Source organism: Amblyomma americanum, chromosome 1 (genome assembly GCF_052857255.1).
Source record: "Amblyomma americanum isolate KBUSLIRL-KWMA chromosome 1, ASM5285725v1, whole genome shotgun sequence".
In the NCBI taxonomy this organism is placed as follows: Eukaryota; Metazoa; Arthropoda; class Arachnida; order Ixodida; family Ixodidae; genus Amblyomma; species Amblyomma americanum.
The window spans coordinates 88584946-88602223 of NC_135497.1; the positions used below are offsets into that span (position 1 = coordinate 88584946).

The 17278-nt window shown below is 46.1% G+C and overlaps 4 protein-coding genes across 5 annotated transcripts in view; 2 read left to right on the forward strand and 2 right to left on the reverse strand.

Annotated features, from left to right (window-relative positions):
• Positions 1 to 12947, forward strand: part of LOC144113188 (protein regulator of cytokinesis 1-like) — a 43977-nt gene extending 31030 nt beyond the window's left edge. The window contains exons 8-9 of the mRNA XM_077646136.1: positions 4282 to 4428; positions 12757 to 12947. Of these exons, the coding sequence (XP_077502262.1) occupies positions 4282 to 4428; positions 12757 to 12807 (198 nt within the window). The 3' untranslated portion in view covers positions 12808 to 12947. The remainder of the gene's footprint in view (positions 1 to 4281; positions 4429 to 12756) is intronic.
• The window catches only part of LOC144113186 (protein regulator of cytokinesis 1-like), a 347115-nt gene that overhangs the window by 315292 nt on the left and 14545 nt on the right, over positions 1 to 17278 (forward strand). The window lies entirely within an intron of this gene.
• Positions 355 to 2400, reverse strand: LOC144113183 (uncharacterized). Its single transcript, XM_077646124.1, has one exon. It carries the CDS (start codon positions 2261 to 2263, stop codon positions 980 to 982), a length of 1284 nt encoding a protein of 427 aa, XP_077502250.1. The 5' UTR covers positions 2264 to 2400; the 3' UTR covers positions 355 to 979.
• LOC144113181 (uncharacterized) lies at positions 5811 to 10883 on the reverse strand. Its single transcript, XM_077646122.1, has one exon. It carries the CDS (start codon positions 10113 to 10115, stop codon positions 8277 to 8279), a length of 1839 nt encoding a protein of 612 aa, XP_077502248.1. The 5' UTR covers positions 10116 to 10883; the 3' UTR covers positions 5811 to 8276.

Consider the following 17278-nt stretch of genomic DNA (forward strand, 5'->3'; position numbering starts at 1 on the left):
GCATTCAGTACTGGCGGAGGCAGAAGCTGCGTATTACAACTTGCAGCAACCAGAAGAAAACATCATTTCGTGGGCAGACCGTAGTGTGTCGAGAATAGGAAGGAAACGTTGCGCTGCGAGCAAGATCGCTGCCTGTGACTGCCAAATGCATCCGCGTGAAAGCGGCAGAGATCGCGCGTGCCTCTAGACTCACGAGGGCGCAATTCAAAGGCTTGCCACCCTGGTTGCGGCGATTCATGAAGAGGAGGGCTTTGCTCTACGGCGCCGTACTTGCCTGTGCCAGAAACAAACACGCGGGCCGATTAGTGCGCGATATTGTTAAAAATTTGCCGGGTGTACATACAAGCAGCATTTAAGGGGAGATGCTACCCGAAGACACTTTTTTTAAAATACATAAGCTAGAGCAATGAAACTCTGGCTCCTTATAGAGTTTTTTATGCTGGTTTCAAATATATATTTAGTTTTATTGCAAGTTTCATAGTTTTTGTTCTGTGCTATGACAAAGTGCAAAATATACGCCTTTTTGCCCCCCCTCTTTCCATCATTAAACTTTCATAATTATGAACCACCCATGGTTCATATTCTTCCACATGCACTATAGAATGCCAAAAACTAAGTAAGAAGAGCACATAATATATCATATCCACATGAAAAATTTGTACTTGGGAAGTATCCAATAACCCCAACCCCTATATCTGTTTACTTGAAATATGTGACATATATATAAATAATATTGACATTTAAATAAGATAATGGTATTCCTCACACCTTAGAGAAAATGTGGGTAAAATTTCATCCAGATCCGAGCACTAGAAGTACCAAAATCACGGTGGGCAAAGTCAAAAACGTGCCAGAAATTGCATTTTGAGAAAAACGAATTTGAAGGTTAGAATTAGAGTTTATTTACAAAAGAAGGCCTGAAATGTGATTAAAATTGCACAAGAAAAGAGTCAAACTGTTCCTTCAGCAGCCACTGCCTCTAAAATGAGCCAGCACCATAGGTTTCTCCCTCACGGCGCTTGCACGCAGAGTCGTCGGCACGAGACTTATTTCTCAGCATGCACCGACGCGCTCTTGACTCTGCTGTCTGTTTGGCAGACATCTTTTTCTGGCGCATGCTGTCTCTTGATGAGCCTAGTCCAACTAAATCTTGAGGTGGAAGCACGCCCAGCTCTTCCAGTACACGCTCAAAACTAGAATGCCCTCTGTTGAACCAGAGAACTGCCAAAGCAGTGGCCATCTCCACCACAAACCTCGAAGCAAACCGTGTTTTAGGACAGAGAAGCCATATTTTGCTATTTAGTGACTCCGCTGCATTCTGAGTTTTGCCCTGAACACAGCGGGTCAGCAGCTTCTCATCGGTAAGCCTCTTATATATAGGAAGTATAGCTTTCCCCTGGGCTTTTGTGAGCAGGGGTGTGTGGGCTGGTGCAGCTTCACCTAAGGCTTCGGCACGCCTATGCTTGCACCAGGATGCTGGTCCATCTGGGCAATATTTATGGCTGCTCGCACCATCTGATGAGCAAGAATGAAAGTAGGAAGCCCAAATCGCCTGGTGCATTCCTTTCACACTGCCCCTGTTGCTTGTGATAGCCACCTGATAATAAGTAGTCAACCTCTGAATGGCAGGTTCCTTCAGCTTCTCCCCTCTTGGGAGTGGCTCTTTCAGCTTGCGAAGAGCAGTTCCAAGGCGCTTCGCCACATGATTGGTGCAGTCCTCTTTCTCAATGGCACCACCATAAACATTGGCTTCGACAACAGCAGCGTAGGCTTTAGAGTCACCATCACTCAGGAATTTTTTAAACTGCAATGGTGTGTCGTAGGATTGGCTCCTTCGCCATATCCGCACTGCAGCTTCAGCTTCCATCGCATGGGATGAACAATCAACATTTCGTTCGCATACAGGGCCATGAAAAGCTTGCCAAATGTCTTCATTTGGCAGGGCCTTGTGTCTGCTGCACGCTAGGCAGAAGTTGGACAGGACTTCAAAGTCCAAACAAAGTCCAGTGTCAAGGGACACAACAGTTCCAATTCCATTGTGGCTTTTATGGCCTCGTTTGTGCCATGTGCCGTCATACATAACGGCAATTTCATCGCCGCCTGCTTCACTGTGTGTGATCTGTCTGGACCGCGCAAGATTTTCGGACACGGCACTCATTGCCGCATCACGAACTTTCCGGGTGATTGCAGAAAATGATTTGTGGTGCATTGGCTTTGGCAGGCCAAGAACTGCAGAAAATCGAACTAACTGCTCGTAGCCCATCCCCACCGAGCGCGCTGCCACAACAGTTTTCACATTGACAGCGAAGGCATCGCGCGAGCTCCCGCTGTCATAGGCTCTGCTTGCCCTCGGTCCGTCGCCTGCCACACTCGAGCTGGCCTTCCCGCCTGAAGAAACTCGCCGCGATGTGTACGTCGCCGAGAGAACACTTTCGGGGCACGCACTGTTCTCGCAGCGTAGCTCAAGGTACGACGCAAGTCCTTTGCGTTTGTCGGCCGATTCGCAGACGCGCATTTCCGAATGTCGGCACGTCGGACAAACCGCACCGCGCGCAAGACGGCTCAGTGCCGTCAGGTCCGTGAGCACAGACGACTCCTCATCTTGCACTCTTTCTTTGTCGTCAAAGAGTCCAATCTTCTTTTGCGATGCACTGACGTACTCCAACGCCGCGTCGAACTCGCCGGATGAAACGGCGTCGCTGTCGCTAGGCCTCGCGGCCGCGGGTTCACTTGCCGTTGGGCGAGTCTTCACCGTCGATTTTCGTCGCCGTCCTCTAAATTTATGCTTGGATGCATGCTTCACTGGCCGGTGGCTACGCCTGCTACTGCCGCCTTCATCCATAACGAATATAAATTTGAAAAATGAACGTCGTTTGGCTACGCAGCTCGGAGAGAGAATGGACCCAGCAAGTAGGCTTCGCCACACGCAAGTGCGCAGCGGCCAATGGCGATCCCCGATCCGCACCACGTGATTTAAAAACCAGTCACAGCTCTCGAAAAACTCGGCACGCGCATGCCTTTTATTATTATTTCTTGCACTCTAGCAGCCCGGGCAACCATGGTTATTGGAAGAAGGAGGCTTGGCTGAGCTCCGCATGCGATTGCCAGTGGCGAGCGGCCGCGAGTTGTCGGCCACGAGACGCTAGAAAACGGCGCACTTTCGGACTTTTAACAGCCACCCTGTGCTCTTTAAACGCAATTTTGACCCAGTTAGAGTTCTAATTCAGCCTTAATTTTTTTTTTCATAATAGTAGAGACACTAAACTTGACAAAACACGCGAAAACAAAAAATCGATTTTTTTCGCAAAAAACCGCGTTTTCGACCCGCATCTCCCCTTAAATGAAATTAAATACTGTCACCATTGTGCAACCTCTCGAGTCGTATTTGTTTCAAAGTAAGGATGTCTTTCGGTACTTTTCCCATTGAAAAAGATCTTTTTCATTTTTAGATTTGGTTAGTTAGGGGGTCGACCTATATTCCGGTCCGACCTATAGTCCAGTTTTTACGGTACATGGTCAGTTTGGCGGAAGAAGTCGCTGCAATTTTTGCAGACTTTACAAACGCACAAATGACAAAAACTACATTGGTGTGAAAAAGTGTTGTGTGGCGGCACCCTAGCAAGCTCTTCCCTCCTCCTTCCAGCAATTGCGGCGATGATAGCGCTTGGTTCCCAGGGCTGTACGCAAATCCCCTCACGGATTTTGCAGCTTTCATGGCATTTGCTTTAAAATGTTTAATTTTTTCTTCAGATTTTCAGACATTTTATTGGTAAAGACCTACCGGATGGCCATAATCCTATAGCTGCAGGCTTTATTGCGCCGATAATTTTATCGTTATGTATGGTTTATTTTTGCACGGCAGCAATGGAAGAATTGATAAATGTGAATAATTTGTTCGTTACTAGCGATATCTTTATACCAGTTATAGTTTGTCATGAGCTTGAGTAAGTGCACTGTTGCTGATGAAAGTGTTGCTTTCTCGTTTCTTAGCCCACTCGAGCACAATACAAGTGCGGAGTAACGAGCCTCTCTCTTATCTTTTCACGTGCACTACTTCCGTACCTTTCAGTGTTGCATCTTATATATGAAACGGAGTATAGTCGTCCCCATACGATCCAGCTGACTTCATTGAAAAATTCTTGCCCGTGGTCGTGCATCTTCGAAGTTGCCACTTGTGGAAGATAGCGCATGCTTGATCAGCTGTTGAGCTTGTTTTTGGGCTGTTGCATTTAATGCTGCTATTAGTGTCTTGGGTTTCTTGAGTTTTTGTTTTTGTTCCAGCTTGAAGAAGAGATCAAGACACATATCAGCAGGCACACTAGTGTGGAGGATGAACAGTTCTTCACTGAGTGGGCAGAGGACTTCCTGAAGCACCTCAGCTCACAGCACGAAGCCTACAATCTCGAGGACAGAGAACGGCAGGAGAGGGTGAGAACCCTGTTGAAAGAGTAAAGGGTGCCATGTATTCTCGTGCAAATTATTACTCAGTGCCCGCCGAAGAATTGCTCCAAATTGCTTTCGCTTTGCATCGCAGGAAAGGAATTCCAGATCGTTGTAGCCACTGTTCGCCCTCACATTCACAGCGATGTTAGCATAGGTCTTCGGGGCACTGCGTCACGTGACCCATGTGCACGTGTCGCATGTCGCAACAGGTAGTGTTGCAGTGAATGTTCGACCTGGGATTAGTGTTTTAAAAGCAGCATTTACTGCTATAGTGTGTCTGCACTGCTTTTACGGTTTTTTGTCTAGGACAGTGTGGCAACGTTGTAGTGGCAGGCGGGCAGATTTGTCAATCTGTCACTCCAGGAAGCTAAAAGAACATCTTGGCACAAGTGGTCGTGACATGCACAGTGCTTGGCCAGTGAAGAAAGTATCTAACCTTTCACATAACCAGTACAGTAAATTCTTGTTGATATGCTGAAAAAAAAATGCGAGAGAAAAACATTATCCAGGAAAAAGTGTGATCCAAACTACCTGATTCTGAAAACTAACGATTGAATGGGGTGTGATGACATTTATTGTGAATTTGATTTCATAAGAATGTCGATTGGCATTTTTTTGCTTAATATATTCACAGCTCCTTCTTTTAGTGCTCGCAGAATGTGGTCCGAATTTGCGTTATCCTTAACACGAGTAGGCTGCCACGTTGGCTCAGTGGTTACGGCGCTCTGCTGCTGACCCAAAAGACGCGGGTTCGATCTCGGTCGCGGCGTGTGAATTTCGATGGAAGCGAAATTCTAGAGGCCTGTGTACTGTGCGATGTCACGCTTGTTAAAAGAACCCAGGTGGTCTAAATTACTGGAGCTCTTCACTACGGCATCCCTCATAGCCTGAGTCCCTTTGCGAGGTTAAACCCTCATAAACTGAAATCCTTAACACAAGTGAAGCATATTCGGTCAGTCGACAGCAATGGCGAGTCGGGATCTCTTGCTCGTAGATTTCAAATGCTTCACCCCTTTACTCCATTGCACAAAAGAGCTGCGCCAGCTGGCTATCGCAGTCTTTGTTTTAGGTGCTGTTACTATTCTGCGTTACTACTGGACCTGCCCTTATCCAAGCACTTGGTTGTAGCTCTCAGATAATTTGCCCCATTGCCTGTAGACGCTGCAAGGAAGCCATTGCATTTCTCTGTCGCATCTTCGCTGGAATGGCCCTCGCACATTTGCGCATATTTCCTTTTTTTTAATTCTTTGATCCTCTGCACCTAGGCACATCTGGGGAGCTACTACACTTCTTCCCACTACACATGTATGCTGATGCATGGGAAGTGCTGAAGTATGGGAAATGCATTCATGAAAATGTTTATGGCTGAGAGGATTTATTAGCGGGGTCATGCCACTTGCAATGGCAGTTCAGGTGTGGGCCGGTATGTGAGACAGATACTGCGCCATTGCCTTTCCCCAAAAACCAATTTTTTCCTCAGCCATGACGTGAGGGAAGGCATGAAGGAGGAGTTGAAAGTAGGGAAAGGGAAACAGACCATGATCGGGGCCTCCAGGTTACTTTAGTAAGGAGCTCAGCTGCTGTCCGAGGATGTGGGTTCACTACCTGCCGCGGCGACCTTATTTGTGTACAGGCGAAATGCAGGGGGCATCCGTGCGGTGTACAGAGTCAAAAGAGAAAATGAAAATTAGTTTTGAGGAAACGAAATGACGCAGTATCGAAGCCGATCGCGGCGGGCGTTTTTATGGAGGCAAAAGGCTAAGGTGCCCGTGCGCTGTGCGATGTCAGTGCACGTTAAAGATCCCCAGGCGGTCGAAATTATTGCAGAGCCCTCCTCTACGGCACCTCTTTCTCCTTTTCTTCTTTCACTCCCTCTATCCCTTCTTTTATGGCGCGGTTCAGGTGTCCAAGGATATATGAGGCATACATTGCGCCAATTCTTTTCCTCAACAATCAACCATCCAGCAATATTTTAAGCAAAATTTGCATTTACATACTTTTTTGCTGGTTTGTTACAGGTCATAGAGATCATAGCGAATGATAGGACATTCTTGATTATCGAAAACAACGTTTGCTTTTTCCATATTTTTTGGCGATAAGTTGTAGTTCTGCAGTCGGTAGCTCTCTGCCCCATGATGCTTGAGCGCCCATGGTGGTACAGGTGGTCTCGAGGAAGCTCCATGCAAATTCTCATAGCCAGGGCGCAAGCTTTTCCTCTAGTTAATAGTAAGAAACTCTATGCTTCCTTGGGACAGAAACGAATGCTTATAGAGTGCAATGGCTCGATCCCGCAAAGCCGCTCTCAGGTACATAGAGAGTAGCCTTAAGTGGGGAGTGCTAGGTCGTAGGATGTGTACAGAGAGGCGCAAAATCCTTCGATGCAAAAAGTAGCCAGATCTTCTGGAGGATTATTTTTGTTTTATTTTATTTACAGTGCTTTTATGTAGAGCAAACAAGTTGGTTTTGTTAATTTAATATAAGATACAAAAACTTGACAAAACGTATCTCGAGTTATTAACACAATTTGCTGTATATTTACTCTTTGTGCAATCATCAAGCTCCCACTAAGTGATGCCATACCCGCTGCTAAAACCGCTACTGTATGGTGATGCCATCAGTGCCATGAATTTGTTTTTGCGAGCTAATTAAGATATTAAAAACCGCAGTATACGCGGTACGACCGATGCTAATAGCATCACTATAACTCATACTATGCAACCAATAGGCAAAGCAATGCCCTGAAAATGTGTTTCGGGACCCCTTTTAACCGTTGCACCACTGTGCCAGGAGTGGTATGCGGACTCCCAGGGATCTTTGAATGTACGGTTGAAAATGACCGAATGCACATGTGTTAACTCATTAACGTTCTCGCAATCATACCCTTCAGGCTGAGCTCAAGTGCCTCCTCCAGTTTTTTTTTTCTGTAACAAGGGAAGTCCACTTACTACCATCCTCCGATATGGCAAACTCAATCCGCGCAACCGTGAGGTTCATTATAAGCAGGCTCGACGGTATTTCCAATTCCTTGCCTTTGCTATGTGAGCATATCTTATGTTATTAATTTGTTCAGTGCAGTAGTAGTTTTTTGCAGAATAGTAATCGCACTACATTTGCAGCTCAGAAATATATTTTGCTGCTAGCGGCGGCTGCGTTTTTATGGAGGAAAAACGCTAAGGCGCCCGTGTGCTGTGCGATGTCAGTGCACGTTAAGGGGAGATGCTACTCGAAGACACTTTTTTTTTAATAAGTGTTATAGAGCAATGAAATTTTGTGTGCTTATAGAGTTTTTTCTGCCCTTTCCAAAACAATAATTAGTTTTTCTGTAGCTTCACTAGAGTTTGTTCAGTGCTCACTTGAAGTGGAAAACAAAGGGACTTTTGTGCACACTTTTTTACATATTAATTTTTCACAAGGAACATGGAAAAACAGCTTATTCTACTCCATAATAACTATAGAACACCAAAAACTAGCCACAGTTTTCTTGTGGGAGCAGCAAGTATTAAAAAAAAATTTGCCAATTTGCAATGTTTCTAATCTCTATGCTTCTAATCAGTTAGATCCAATTAGCAAAAGGATATCTTAAGTATATTGTTATTTTAAGTAGATACCGGTGTGCTGTACATATTAAAGAACAAGTGTGCCAAGTTTCGTTAAAATAAGTCCGATAAAAGTATGAAAAAATGTGTGCACAAACTTTGAAAATTGTCAAAAAATGCGAAAGGAGAAAACAGCAACTGAAAGTTTGAAAGATGTGTATTTACACAAAATCAATTGGCTGTGCATGAAACTTTCCCAAGATGAGAAATGGGTTCTCCTGCCAGTGTCCACCATCCCTAGAATTGGCCAGCACTGTATGTGACACCCTCCCGGTCCTTGCGACTCGAGTCTTCAACACGAGCCCTTTTTGCCATACTGCGACGGTGGGCTCGTGCCTCAGCAGTTTGGCAGGCAGACATCCTTTTGATGCGCCTCTCATTTTGAGAGTCAGTAAGCATAAGCAGCTGGTGACTAGGGAGCACACCAAGCTCCTCTAACACCCGTTCAAAGCTTGCATGCCCCTCATTGAACCACAGGACTGCAAGTGCTGTGGCCATCTCGACAACTGTCCGTGATGCAAACTTAGTCTTTGGACAAAGCAGCCAGATTCTGCTGTTGAGAGACTCAGCTGCATTCTGCGTCTTGCCTTGGATGCAGCGGGCCAAGAGCTTCTCATCCGTCAGCCGCTTATATATAGGAAGGACTGCCTTCCCTTGGGCTTTAGTGAGGAGGGGCGTGTGGTTGGGTGCAGGCTGGCAGAGGGCTTCAGCTCGCCTGTGTTTGCACCACGACTCTGGTCCCCCGGGGCAAAACTTGTGGCTGCTAGCCCCATCACTGGAGCAAGAGTGGAAATAACTTGCCCATATTGCAGAATACATCTTCTGAATGCTGCCTTGATTGCTAGTCACAGCTATCTGGTAATAGGTCTGTAACTTTGTCACAGCTGATTCTTTCAGCTTTTGTCCACGTGGTAGCGGTGTTTTGAGCTGGCGGAGGGCACTTCCCAAACGTTTTGCAACATGGTTTGTGCAGTCCTCCTTTTCAATGTTCAAAGGACCATACACTTGTGCATCGCAAACGGCAACGTATGCTTTGCTGTCTCCATCGCTGAGGAATTTCGTGAAGCGGAGGGGCGTCTCATAGGAGAGAGTTCGTTGCCATATCCTACGTGCCGCTTCTGCTTCCATGGCATGTGAGGAACAGTCAACATTCTTTTCACACACAGGGCCATGGAAAGCCTGCCAGATTTCTTCCTCGCCGGGCAGCTCCTTGTGTCGGCTACATCCATGACAATAATTTGACAATACCTCAAAATCAAGGCAGAGTCCTGTCTCTAGAGAAACTACGGTGCCCACTCCATTGTGGCTTTTATGGCCTCTTTTTTGCCATGTACCGTCAAACATGACTGCTGCATCCAAGCCACCAACTTCGTTTTTCGTTGCTTCTCGGGCCTTCTCCAGATTTTTTACAACAGCACTCACGGCAGCTGCATGGACCTTCTTAGTTATCGCATCAAATGTCTTATGGTGCATCGGTTTCGGGAGGCCCATGATCACGCAAAAACGTACGAGTTGCTGATACCCAACTCCTATTGCGCGAGCCGCTACCACTGCCTTCACATTTGAGGCAAAACCGTCACGCGAGCTCCCGCCGTCAAAGCCTTGCTTCACACTCGCGTCGCCGCTTCTTGTTACTCGCCTCGACGTATACGTTGACGAGAGAACAGTCACAGGGCATGCGACGTTCTCGCAGTGTAGTTCAAGGAATGACGCCAGTCCTTTGCGTTTGTTTACCGGTTCCCGTACAGCGAGTTGGTTCTCTCCACATGTTGGACACGGTGCACCGTTCACTAGTGCTGTCAACGCACCAATGTCGCACATCACAACGTTTGCAGAGCCATGGTCACTTGTCCTTTTATCTTTTTCGAAGAACGCGATCTTCTTTTCTGAAGCGCTGACAAAGCTGAACGCTGCGCCGATCTCATCAGAGGGGCTGTCGTCGATAGGCCTAGCGGGTCGTGGGTCGGGGACGCTTCCCGCAGAAGTCGTTCTCCGCTTCGCCTTGCGCCTACCTCTGAACTTGTGCTTCGTGCTGTACTTCCGATCGCGGAAATCGCGCTTCTTCGGACTAGTCATCTTGAACGAAAACTAGAGCGGCACAGATGCAACGGCGAGTGACGGGTTTGCGGTCTGCGAGATGCTGACCTGTCGGCAGGCTTCACCACAAGTCCCGCGCCGCGGCGACCAATGGCGGCCTCGCGATTGTACCACGTGACAGTGCAGACGCTTGGAAGGGCTCGAAAAACGCACGTTTTTTTTTTATCTCTCCTAGATACGAAACTGACGGCTGCCGTAGAAGCGAGCTTGGGGCTAGGCTTACCTCCACAAGCGATTGCAATGGCGTGCAGTGAAGCATCCCCGAGATTTCGAGGCTCAAAGATGGGCAACTTTCGCGCATTTCTGTGGACTTTCGAGCTACCGCGACTCATTTGGAAGCATTTTTTAATAACTTCTCGCTCAGATTTCACTTTGATTTTTCTAGACAATGAAGTAGAATGTTCAAAGATTTCAAAACAATCGAAATCAAAAAATCAAATTTCGGAAAAAAAACGCGATTTTTCGACCCGCATCTCCCCTTAAAGATCCCCAGGTGGTCGAAATTATTCCGGAGCCCTCCACTACGGACCTATTCGTTCCTATCTTCTTTCACTCCCTCCTTTATCCCTTCCCTTACGGCGCGGTTCAGGTGTCCAACGATATATGAGACAGATACTGCGCCATTTCCATTCCACCAAAAACCAATTATTATTATTATTATTAGAAGTTTTAATTTCGAAAAATCAAGTGTTCATATCGCCTGTGTTTATGGGATTATTTCCCCTCAGTTTAAAACCACCAATGTTTCTGTCTGTTTCAATCAAATGAAAATTGACTATTTCGCGGAAACTTTCTCCCGATTATATTCTTTGACAACCCTTATTATTGATAGCTGCTTTTAATCATGAATATTTAAATCGTTTATACTGTGTTGCATTTTTGTTTACAGTACCAATTATAATGATTATTTTAGTTTAACTTTTTGGTCTTGTCCTGATAATCGGTTAAGTTGCTTTGCTTGAATCACATGTACTTTCTCTTTATGTGTATAAACTGTGTTAATGTATTTACAAGACTGTAAGTCAACACGAATGTAAGTCTACTCCCCCACATGGCAGTTCTGAAAAAAAAAGCAAACAAACTTTTAGTTCATTTACGCTTAGCGTTTGAGAATAGAATGCGATAGCACTATCCTGCAACCTCCATTCCATGTATAGGCAGCCACTATCGGCTGCCGTGCGCGGGCACATTCCAAAACGAAAATGTGTTAGCCACTGGACTACTCGTTCACACTTGTGAAATCTCTTAGCTAGTGCTGCTGTCGTGATCGCTGCTGTGGTCCCACAGCGCGTCGTTCTAACATCATCGTGCAGCAAAATCCCGCACTTCGCAAACAGCCTCATCACATCATGTGGAACAGCTGAAAATTTTGCCTCGCTGCAGCTGCCACACCTGTGTTACCCGTTGTGAATGTCGAACTTGCTGCCCGGCGCACAGTTCGTTTCCTCGGCGTATAGAATGACAGCCGTCTCGAATGTAGCCGCGAACGTGCGCCGATGCTTACCGGACCGGGAGCACGAATGACAAAGCACTACATTAAAGACTTGTGAAACGTGGCTGGCAGTAGTCAAATTCGTCTGAGTCGAAGAGGAATTACGCGCGAGCGGCATCAGCTCTTCCATCAGCTACCCCACTCCCTGGAGCCGCTGCGGTTCCGAGTGGCGGTGCCGTAGTGATGGGAACAGCGGCCCTTCCATCAACTATCGAAACTCCATTGAGCGCCGAGTGCGCGGCTGAAAGTACAAAAAAAAAAACTTGGGCGATACGTTTTAAGAGTAGAACGCGAGTGCGTTATCGGGCCGCCGCCGTTTATCTGCAGACGCAATCTGCGGCCACGTGTGGGGAGTGTGCTGGTGCCGGTTTGCTGCTTATGGACAGCCACCATCGGCTGCCTTGGGCAGGGTGGGGAGGCCGGTTCTGCGTGTTAACATAGCAGGTGCTCAAGGCATGGTCCAAGAGCGATGCGACGGAGCCACGCAGCAAAAATGTAACCAAACCACACTGCAGCTTGCCTGATATCTCTTTTGTCTCGCCTTTATTTATGGTGCAATGCTTTGGTTTCGATTTTAAGTCAACCACTTCACTTAAGCCACTTCAGATTTTCAAATTTTGAAAAATTGGTCAACTTGAGGTCATGTAAATGCAGTACTTTAGTGTAAGCCAGAGCTGTGCTTCAGTGGTCATGATCCTCTGCTGCTGACTCGGAAGATATGGGATTGATCCTGCCCACAACAGTCTCATTTTGATCGAGGCGAAATGCTAGAGGCCAGTGTACTATGCGATTTCAATGCACGTTATACAACCCCACGTGGTCAAAATTGCCCGGAGCTCTCCTCTACAGTGTCCCTCATAGCCTGAGTCTCTTTGGGACGTGTCCCCATAAAGGAAACCAATCTAAGTTATTGTTGCTGCCGTGTTGCTGCTTGTTTATTTGTAGAGGGACCCTCGTTTAATTAATACTAAACCAAATTAATGTCCTGATTCTGGGACGCTCGGCTGTGTACTGGCGTTAATGTGTTCGTCGCTCATGTACTCAATAAATTCTTATTTGACATTTGATTTGATTTGCTGCTCTTGCATGCATGCCACTCCTCATATATGCTGCCTCCTGCCTTTTCAGACTTTTCAGATCGGAGGCTTGAAGAACTGGAGGAAGAGCTCAGAAGGCTGAAGGAGTTCCACGCCAAAAACAAGCCCATTTTGATGAAAGTCGAGCGGCGGGTAGCTCTCTGGGCTCGCTTCGTTGAGTTCGAGAAGCGCGCCGCCGACCCATTCCGCCTCAACAACTGTGGCGGCCGCCTTCTTCTTGAAATGAGGGAGAGAAAGAGGCTCGAGGCGGAGCTTCCTCGCGTGAGTTTTGCTTGTGGACCACCTCCTTCCTCCTCCTCTTTTATCCCTCTGTTTAGGTTTTCCCAAATTTATGTTGGCAAACAAAATAAAGGACTGTATGGTTGGCTAAACTGCACTAGAAAAAAAATTCCACAATCCAAATTAAAGCGACAAGGCTGGCCTAAACTTCAAGGCATAGTTTGTGAAAAGGGGCATGTACGCTCATACTCATTCTTAAGAATATCTGTTGCAACAAGGACAAAACATGGTGGAGTGAACGGTACACTGCTAAATATGCAATGCGTGCTGTGTTTAGTGTCAATTTTAGTCTCTGCCTTAAAAGGTGTGACTTCATTAATTTGACCACTGATAGACTAATATACTTCATGCATCTCGAATAGTTCGCTTCAACACCTCTATTGTAGCATTTCTCATATGGCATGCTATATTGTCACAATCTGACCCCTCTTTTCCCTGTTTGCTTGACTTGGCATAGAATTGGAAATTACATGCTTCATTCAGCTGATTGGTTGCAAATATGCGCAATTATCACAGGATGTGAGTGGAGAGATTTGGTGCATTTTTTCAAGCAGCTGCGAGAATGTTTTTTTCAGTGGACCCCCTGAGCTGGTCACCAGTTACATGGTCAGTTTGGCGGAAGAAGTCGCTGCAATTTTTGCAGAGTTTACAAACGCACAAATGACAAAAACTACATTGCTGTGAAAAAGTGTTGTGTGGCGGCATCCAAGCAAGCTCTTCCCTCCTCCTTCAAGCAATTGCGGCGATGATAGCACTTGGTTCCCAGGGCTGTACGCAAAGCCCCTCATGGATTTTGCAGCTTTCATGGCATTCGCTTTAAAATGTTTAGTTCTTTCTTCAGATTTTAAGACATTTTATTGGTAAACACCTACCGGATGGCCATAATCCTATAGCTGCAGGCTTTATTGCGCCGATAGTTTTATCGTTATGTATGGTTTATTTTTGCACGGCAGCAATGGAAGAATTGATAAATGTGAAGAATTTGTTCGTTACTAGCGATATATCTTTATACCAGTTATCGTTTGTCATGAGCTTGAGTATGTGCACTGTTGTTGCTGATGACAGTGTTGCTTTCTCGTTTCTTAGACCACTCGAGCACAAAACAAGTGCGGAGTAACGAGCCTCTCTTTTATCTTTTCACGTGCACTACTTCCGTACCTTTCAGTGTTGCACCTTATATATGAAACGGAGTATAGTCCCCATACAACCCAGCTAACTTCATCGAAAAATTCTTGCCCGAGGTCGTTCATCATCGAAGTTGCCACTTGTGGAAAATAGCGCATGTTTGATCAGCTGTTGAGCTTGTTTTTGGGCTGTTGCATTCAGTGCTGCTATTAGTGTCTTGGGTTTCTTGATTTTTTTTTGTTTTTGTTCCAGCTTGAAGAAGAGATCAAGACACATATCAGCGGGCACACTGGTGTGGAGGACGAACAGTTCTTCACTGAGTGGGCAGAGGACTTCCTGAAGCACCTCAGCTCACAGCACGAAGCCTACAATCTCGAGAAGGACAGAGAACGGCAGGAGAGGGTGAGAACCCTGTTGAAAGACTAAAGGGTGCCATGTATTCTGGTGCAAATTAATACTCGGTGCCTGCTGAACAATTGCTCCAAATTGCTTTCACTTTGCATCGCAGGAAAGGAATTCCAGATCTTTGTAGCCACTGTTCGCCCTCACATTCACAGCGATGTTAGCATAGGTCTTCGGGACAGTGCCTCAGGCGACCCATGTGCACGTGTCACATGTCGCAACAGGTAGTGTTGCAGTGAATGTTCGACCTGGGATTAGTGTTTTAAAAGCAGCATTTACTGCTATAGAGTGTCTGCACTGCTTTTACGGTGGTTTGGCAACGTTGTAGTGGCAGGCGGGCGGATTTGTCAATCTATCACTCCAGGAAGCTAAAAGAACATCTTGGCAAAAGTGGTCGTGACATGCACAGTCCTTGGCCAGTGAAGAAAGTAGATATCTAATCTTTCACATAACCAGTACAGTAAATTCTTGTTGATATAATGAAAAAAAAAATGCGAGAGAAAAAGATATTATCTAGGAAAAAGTGTGATCCAAGCTACCTGATTCTGAAAACTAACGATTGAATGGGGTGTGAAGACATTTATTGTCAATTTGATTTCATAAGAATGTCGATTGGCATTTTTTGGCTTAAGATATTAACAGCTCCTTCTTTTAGTGCTCGCAGAATGTGGTCCGAATTTGCGTTATCCTTAACACAAGTAGGCTGCCGCGTTGGCTCAGTGGTTACGGCGCTCTGCTGCTGACCCAAAAGACGCGGGTTCGATCCCGGTCGCGGCGTGTGAATTTCGATGGAAGTGAAATTCTAGAGGCCTGTGTACTGTGCGATGTCATGCACATTAAAAGAACCCAGGTGGTCTAAATTACTGGAGCTCTTCACTACGGCATGTCTCATAGCCTGAGTCCTTTTGCGAGGTTAAACCCTCATAAACTAAAATCCTTAACACAAGTGAAGCATATCCGGTCAGTCGACAGCAATGGCGAGTCGGGATCTCTTGCTCGTAGATTTCAAATGCTTCACCCCTCTACTCCATTGCACAAAAGAGCTGCGCCAGCTGGCTATCGCAGTCTTTGTTCTAGGTGCTGTTACTATACTGCGTTACTACTTGACCTGCCGTTATCCAAGCACTTGGTTGTAGCTCTCAGATAATTTGCCCCATTGCCTGTAGACGCTGCAAGGAAGCCATTGCATTTCTTTGTCGCATCTTCGCTGGAATGGCCCTCGCACATTTGCGAATATTTCCTTTTTTTTAACTCTTTGATCCTCTGCACCTAGGCACATCTGGGGAGCTACCACACTTCTTCCCACTACACATGTATGCTGAAGCATGGGAAATGCTGAAGCATGCTGATGCATGGGAAATGCTGAAGTATGGGAAATGCATTCATGAAAATGTTTATGGCCGAGAGGATTTATTAGCGGGGTCATGCCACTTGCAATGGCAGTTCAGGTGTGGGCCGGTATGTGAGACAGATACTGCGCCATTGCCTTTCCCCAAAAACCAATTTTTTCCTCAGCCATGACGTGAGGGAAGGCATGAAGGAGGAGTTGAAAGTAGGGAAAGGGAAACAGACCATGATCGGGGCCTCCAGGTTACTTTAGTAAGGAGCTCAGCTGCTGTCCGAGGATGCAGGTTCACTACCTGCCACGGCGATTGTATTTGTGTACAGGCGAAGTGCAGGGGGCGTCTCTGCTGTGTACAGAGTCAAAAAAGAAAAAGAAAATGAAAATTAGTTTTGAGGAAACGAAATGACGCAGTATCGAAGCCAACCGCGGCGGGCGTTTTTATGGAGACGAAAGGCTAAGGTGCCCGTGCGCTGTGCGATGTCAGTGCACGTTAAAGATCCCCAGGCGGTCAAAATTATTGCAGAGCCCTCCTCTACGGCACCTCTTTCTCCTTTTCTTCTTTCACTCCCTCTATCCTTTCCCTTATGGCGCGGTTCAGGTGTCCAAGGATATATGAGGCATACATTGCGCCAATTCTTTTCCTCAACAATCAACCAACCAGCAATATTTTAAGCAAAATTTGCATTTACATACTTCTTTGCTGGTTTGTTACGGGTCAAAGAGATCATATCGAATGATAGGACATTCTTGATTATCGAAAACAACGTTTGCTTTTTCCATATTTTTTGGCGATAAGTTGTAGTTCTGCAGTCGGTAGCTCTCCGCCCCATGATGCTTAGAGCGCCCATGGTGGTACAGGTGGTCTCGAGGAAGCTCCATGCAAATTCTCATAGCCAGGGCGCAAGCTTTTCCTCTAGTTAATAGTAAGAAGCTCTATGCTTCCTTGGGACAGAAACGAACGCTTATAGAGTGCAATGGCTCGATCCCGCAAAGCCGCTCTCAGGTACATAGAGAGTAGCCTTAAGTGGTGAGTGCTAGGTCGTAGGATGTTTACAGAGAGGCGCAAAATCCTTCGATGCAAAAAGTAGCCAGATCTTCTGGAGGATTATTTTTGTTTTACTTTATTTACAGTGCTTTTATGTAGAGCAAACAAGTTGGTTTTGTTAATTTAATATAAGATACAAAAACTTGACAAAACGTATCTCGAGTTATTAACACAATTTGCTGTATATTTACTCTTTGTTCAATCATCAAGCTCCCACTAAGTGATGCCATACCCGCTGCTAAAACCGCTACTGTATGGTGACGCCATCAGTGCCATGAATTTGTTTTTGCGAGCTAATTAAGATATTAAAAACCGCAGTATACGCGGTACGACCGATGCTAATAGCATCACTATAAC

Coding starts and splice junctions, on each gene's coding strand:
- LOC144113183 (XM_077646124.1), bottom strand. CDS start 2,263: ATGGGCTACGAGCAGTTAGTTCGATTTTCTGCAGTTCTTGGCCTGCCA.
- LOC144113181 (XM_077646122.1), bottom strand. CDS start 10,115: ATGACTAGTCCGAAGAAGCGCGATTTCCGCGATCGGAAGTACAGCACG.